At 44.7% G+C, this 6,879-nt stretch overlaps 1 protein-coding gene across 1 annotated transcript; it reads left to right on the top strand.

Moving 5' to 3' along the window:
* Window positions 1,033-2,562, top strand: LOC105159293. Its single transcript, XM_011076303.1, has 3 exons — window positions 1,033-1,171; window positions 1,283-1,908; window positions 2,026-2,562. Exons 1-3 carry the CDS (start codon window positions 1,033-1,035, stop codon window positions 2,560-2,562), a joined length of 1,302 nt encoding a protein of 433 aa, XP_011074605.1.

Genomic DNA, 6,879 nt, shown 5'->3' with positions numbered 1-6,879 from the left:
CTCAATTTCATTAATAACTTTCTTCGGTAGGATGAATGCCGATGCCCAGTATAAACTCAGCGCCATGAGTACAGATTTGATAATTTGTACCCTACCTGCATAAGACAGAGAAATACCCTCCCAACCAACACTACGTTTATCTATTTTTAATAATAAAGGGCGACAATCCGAGATAGTTAATCGAGAAGATATAAGCGGTACTCCCAAATACTTCATCGGTAAGACCCCTTCTTGAAAACCAAGTACTGTCATCATCTCCTCACGCAATCCTTGTGCTGATCGTGAGATAATAAGGTGGCTTTTATGTTCATTCAGCCTGAGCCCCGACCATTCAGCAAACCGATCCAGTCCTGTCTTAAAGACTCTAATTGAGTCCATATCAGCATGGCAGAATAACAATACATCATCTGCAAACCCCAACTGAAAAACTCTGGCTGTGGCACATTTCCAATGGAAGGAAAATAACTCATCCTGGTTAATCAGTTGCAATAGTCCCAGTTGTAGGACCTCAATTATGAATCCGGATGAGGACAGAGGAGAATCACCTTGTAAAGTAAACGTTGAGTACGAATGGCTACCACAGAAATGCAAGAGTTGTATGACATTGGGACACTCTGCTAAAGATTGTGTTCTCAACAAACCAAAACCAGCTAAACCACCGATTGTTGTATATGTACCTAAAGTGGGGACGCTCCAAGAACCAACAAGGCCTGAACGGAATCGGAGCCACCCTAGGGAGGAAGAAGATACTACTAATATACCATCCCGGCCGCTACATATGACTGATCGGAACAAGAGTAGACCACCACCATCTCCAGTGGAAGAAAAGAAGAGAGAGGGACGTGAGTACACTAGAGATACAATCGGCCCAAGTCGTGAGGAGAGGGGTAAGGCGCTTGTTATATACAACACTTTTGATGCACTTCACCTATTGGATGATACAGATCCTAAGCATAGCAGCCCCATACCTAGTGATCCATGTTGAATGCAACAATATGGAATGTTCGTGGCCTGAACAAACGAGACCATCAGATGGCAGTCAAAGACATAGTTGCTGATTTCAGGTTACAATTCCTTGGTCTCCTTGAAACTCGTGTACGTATTAATGCAGCTCAAATTCAATCTTTTCTATTACCCCAATGGAAATGGTATGTGGATTATGGATCTTCTGGTAATCGCGTGTGGATTGCATGGAATGATAGTTTTATTGATGTTGTTGTGGTGGAATGTGGAACGCAATTTATACACTGTCTTGTTACTATCAATACATGAAATGAAACAGTTGCTGTTACTATCACTTATGGAGCCACTGAGGTGGTTGATAGGAGAGAATTATGGAGTGCCCTGGACAATTTAGCTATACAGTGTGTTGATATCCCATGGTTGATTGGAGGGGATTTTAATGCAGTTCGCGACCTCAGTGAAGTATGTGGCACATCAGGGGATATCCGAACAGCTATGGAAGACTTTAATGCAGTCATTCAGAATACAGGATTACTACCACTACCCATGCAGGGAGAGTGGTACACATGGCACAACCACAGTGCGACACCCCGGAACCTCTGGAAAAGACTGGACCGCATGTTGATAAATGATAGATGGATGGCACGATTCCCTAACGCATTCTACTCGGTCCTTACACCACGCACTTCAGACCACTCACCGATGGTACTATATGAAGACCGACAACAACAATATGGAGGTATGTTCCGATTCGATAACTACCTCGCTCGCTTACCTGAGTTTATTCCTAGTGTGCAGAATATATGGCAACATAACATTATGGGTACACCTATGTATGCTGTGACACGCAAACTCAAAGCTTTGCGAGAGCAAAGGAGGAATAAGGGGGATCTCTCGCACAATGTCCAAATGGCAAAGGGGTTTCTTGAAGCAGCACAACTACTTGTAAGCTCAAGACGGCGAGATGAGCTATACATTCAACTAGAACACTGCTGTTGACTCGTATTGGCCAAAGCAACAAAATTGGAACAAATTATGCTACAACAACGAGCGAAAATGCAGTGGATGAAGGGAGGTGATCAGTGCTCCCGAGTGTTCTTTCGGAAGATTGCCCAACGAAGATCAGCAAGAAGGATATTCCAGATCAACGATGACCAGGGATCCACTCACACTGATCCAGAAGAAGTTATTAATGAGTTTGTCACATATTACCAGAACCTACTAGTGGGAGACAGACGACGAACAGGTGTTGATATTCAAACTCATAGACCGTGGGCTAGGCACATTTTGAGTAATGAGGAATCTACCACTTTACTGTTACCGTTCACACCAGCAGATGTCAAACAGGCGGTTTTTGACATTCATGAGGACAAGGCCCCAGGCCCGGACGGATACTCATCGGGCTTCTTTAAAGCAGCATGGCCTATAGTTGGACAAGAGGTGACTTCGGCAGTACTGGACTTCTTTCGTACAGGCCGACTTCTGAAGCAGATAAATACTACACTGTTGGCGCTCCTTCCAAAAGTACATTCCCCTATGACGGTTAGTGATTTTCGACCCATAGCATGCTGTAAAGTGATTTATAAGATCATTGCATAGCTCATTGTCCAAAGGTTGAGTGTGATAATGGACAAACTGTTTGCTAATGATGTGATATTATTTTGCCGTGCTGATATGGACTCTCTAAGAATCTTTAAAGCAGGTCTGGATCGTTTTGCCGAATGGTCGGGTCTTAGACTGAACGTACAGAAAAGCCACTTGATTATATCACGCTCAGTGTAAGCATTGCGTGAGGAGATGTTGGCACTACTCGGATTTCAGGAAGGGGTTCTTCCAATGATGTATGTGGGGTTACCACATATATCGTCTCGACTAACTATTGTATATTGCCGTCCACTATTACTGAAGATTGACAAACGGATCACTGGATGGGAAGGTACCACTATATCTTATGCTGGTAGAGTACAAATTATTAAATCTGTACTTATATCACTGAGTCTTTATTGAGCATCGGCATTTATATTACCAAAGAAAGTTATTAATGAAATTGAACAAAAGTTGCGAGCTTTCTTGTGGAAGGGAACGACGAACAGCGGCTATGCCAAGGTTGCGTGGAAAGATATATGCCGACCTAAGGAGGAGGGAGGACTTGGATTCAAGAATATCAGTACCTTGAACCGTGCATTGATGACAAAAAAACTATGTGATGTCATTAGATGCGACAGGACATCGATTTGGGTTGAATGGCTGTACCAGGGACGTCTACAACACACCTCTATATGGACGATTACGGACCATGGCGGCTCATGGGGATGGAGGAAAATCCTTCGATTACGGATGTTCCTCCGAACCATGGTAGACTACCGGATTGGAGATGTGGTAGAGTACAAATTATTAAATCTGTACTTATATCACTGAGTATTTACTGGGCATCGGCATTTATATTACCAAAGAAAGTTATTAATGAAATTGAGAAAAGGTTGCGAGCTCTCTTGTGGAAGGGAACGACGAATAGTGGATATGCCATGGTTGCGTGGAAAGATATATGCCGACCTAAGGAGGAGGGAGGACTTGGATTCAAGGATATCAGTACCTTGAACCGTGCATTGATGACAAAAAAACTATGTGATGTCATTAGATGCGACAGGACATCGATTTGGGTTGAGTGGCTGTAAACACACCTCTGTATGGACGATTACAGACCATGGCGGCTCATGGGGATGGAGGAAAATCCTTCGATTACGGATGTTTCTCCGAACCATGGTAGACTACCGAATTGGAGATGGGAGGAATTTCTTCTTGTGGCAGGATCCATGGCACCACCTTGGCCCTCTTTGCAACACCTTCCCACGAGGACCGAGGATTCTTGGACTTGATGAGTCATCCAGACTAAGCACGGTGATTCATGAAGGAGTATGGCAGTGGCCCATTATCACGGATATTGAGTGTTTGGAGATCACACATGTACTACCCACTATTTTTGGAGGGGAAACCGTATAATTTGGAGATTTGAGAATGATCGACCAACAGCACAGGCTATCTATGAGTTATTTGACCCACCAGAACCGAAAGTAGGCTGGTCTTCACTACTTTCGGGATCACTCAAAATCCCACGCCACATATTTATTCTATGGCTTTCCATCTAAGAAAAGTTGGCTACGACTGATAAACCATGGCTTGCTCACCTTGGCCCATGTATCCTATGCAATGAAGGACTGACAGAGACACATGTACATTTATTCTTCCAATGCAGATTTAGTCGAAGATGTTTCACGGAAATCGAAGAACGATACGGTTCTTATGGCCCAATAGAGAGTGGAAGGATGACATTACATGGGCTTCACAGAGATGGAGGGGTAAACACATAATCAACATGTCTTATAGAGCACTCCTTGCAGCATGTGTATACCACATTTGGAAGGAAAGAAACTTATAGAGCACTCCTTGCAGCATGTGTATACCACATTTGGAAGGAAAGAAACCTGAGACGATTCGATCACACCGAGAGGACGCCTACTACCATAGCATTACTGATCATTGAGGACATTAGACAGCGAATCCATAGCATCTCACTCGCTAGATCAGTCAGTACACGTGCTTTATTTCGATTATAGCGAATCCGTGGGCCTGTCGAGGGATAAACCATTTGGGGACCATATTGTTGTACTGTACCATTTTTACTCAATGAAACTTACTTTTACCAAAAAAAAAAAAGGACCTCCATTACAAGCACAAATAGATAGGAAAGAAGCCATGAGGTTTCCCATTCAGCGCAAAAGAAAATGCGGGTGTAGTAACACATACCTCATAAAAACACAATGCAAAAATTCTCTCTCTAAAAAAATGGACTCTCCAAAATATCTATCTTCTCTCACACACATTAATACACCACCAAAAACACACACTAGCCCTATCTCTATATTCTCGCCGGCCGGCGAGTTGGGAGGCGGCGGTGAGGCGTCTGAGGACGTCGGAAATACTGATGAAGCTGAAGAGGAGCCAAGAACGAGAAAGTTCGCTGGTTTTAATGGAGAAAAACGCCTCCTCGCCATGGAAGATGAAGGGTCGGGCTCCACTAGTCCGGTGACCAACGGCGATTTTTTGCATACCCATGGCAGCCCAAGGTCTGTGGGGGTGGAAGGATTGTTTTTGAGGAAGGAAGACGGATGTTTGGCCGGGGAAAAGACAGATCTAGAATCAAAGCTTTGCGCCGCCAATAATGGCGGAAATCGGTCATCTTCTCCAAGCGACTTCAATCTTGAGGAATTCCTCGTCCTTGCTAACAAAGTGGTCGACCATGGTGACACCCAGGCCATGGCTGCGCTAAAGGATCTGAAACGACGTTGGGAGGTTCGATTTGGGATCGCGAAGTCGCGGTTGCCGGCGGAGTGTTTGAAGCTTGACGAACATCCGTTTGCCCGCGATTTGAGAAACGCCTGCCGGAGACGTACAGTGACAAAGACGACGAGTTCAGGGGCTGGAAGCATGGCAGCGACCTTCCATCTTCGACAGGCTGTGCGTGGTAGGATAATTGCTGCAAATCCGCCGGTGGATTTGCACAGAAATGAAGAGAACAGATTGACGCCGGCGACTCTTGGACTTACGGCGAACTGTGACGTGCACTGTGTTGCTGACGTGGTTGCCTCCGTGGGAAAAGTAGGTGCTGAGGTGGAGGAGCATGGGGTTGACATGGGGGATGTTTTGGACCGAGTTGATGACGTCAGCCCTAGTAGGGCTGATGTCAGCGTTGACGCAGCAGATGACGTGGAGATGAAGATGGGTGATGCAGCAGCCGAATTCGTTGAATACACTGCTGATGTCAGCCATGATGCAAGCCCTGATGATGTCAGTCATGATGCATGCCCTGATGATGTCAGCCATGATGTAAGCCCTGATGATGTCAGCCATGATGTAAGCCCTAATGATGTCAGCCATGATGTAAGCCCTGATGATGTCAGCTGTGAAGTCATCAATAATATGAAAAATTGCAGAATTTTTCCTAAGCAAACTAGACCTATACCGACCGGATTATTTGTTGGGAACATACCACTACATGCTAGCCCTAATGCGATTGATGAAGATAAAATTGCCCGCGCGTTTAATAACTCGTCCCGTAAAACGTTATCCTTTATTGCTCCAACGGTTCAAAACGGGGAAACTATAGTCCGGCCGTCCTTGGACACAGTACGTGATGGATCCAAACGTTGGAAAACTACGGCTGTCGGATATTTTCTGGGGAAAAAGCCGTATTATCATCATCTGAAGGAATACGCTCATTCGATGTGGCCAGCACTAAGAGAGGTCACAGCGACAACTAATGGATTCTTTTTCTTCCAATTTAAAACACTCATTCATATGGAAGACGTGATCGAAGGGGGACCTTGGTTGTTCCAAGGACAACCAATAGTTTTGCAAAAGTGGAAACCAGGTATGGCCATGAGAAAGCACCAACACAAGCATGTACCTGTTTGGATTAAACTCAGACACCTTCCTATGGAATATTGGACTACTGAGGGATTGAGTACGGTCGCTAGTGGAGTGGGTAAACCTCTTTACCCGGATGCAATAACGAGAGCATGCACAAGATTGGATTTCGCTCGTGTATGTGTGATGATTGATATAGCACATACGTTGACAAAACATATCATAGTCATGACACCAGATGAAAATGGAGGAGAAACACCTTGTAAAGTCGACATTGAGTATGAATGGCTACCTCCAAAATGCACAAACTGTATGACTTTGGGGCACATGACAAAGGACTGTCCACTGAACAAACCACACAAACCGAGTAAACCACCAGTAGCTGTGTATGTGGCAAAAACAAACATTCCTCTACCACAACCAAACAATGAAAAGAGCAGAAAATCGATGAGACCGACAATGGTTGACATACCGAGACGTGAGGAGCGAGAA

The sequence above is a fragment of the Sesamum indicum genome, linkage group LG3, assembly GCF_000512975.1.
Source record: "Sesamum indicum cultivar Zhongzhi No. 13 linkage group LG3, S_indicum_v1.0, whole genome shotgun sequence".
Classification (NCBI taxonomy): Eukaryota; Viridiplantae; Streptophyta; class Magnoliopsida; order Lamiales; family Pedaliaceae; genus Sesamum; species Sesamum indicum.
This window is presented reverse-complemented; position numbering and strand designations above follow the sequence as displayed.

Coding starts and splice junctions, on each gene's coding strand:
- LOC105159293 (XM_011076303.1), top strand. CDS start 1,033: ATGGCAGTCAAAGACATAGTTGCTGATTTCAGGTTACAATTCCTTGGT. Junction 1,172..1,282: donor TGTGGATTATGGATCTTCTG/GTAATCGCGTGT, acceptor GAAATGAAACAG/TTGCTGTTACTATCACTTAT. Junction 1,909..2,025: donor TTGAAGCAGCACAACTACTT/GTAAGCTCAAGA, acceptor GCGAAAATGCAG/TGGATGAAGGGAGGTGATCA.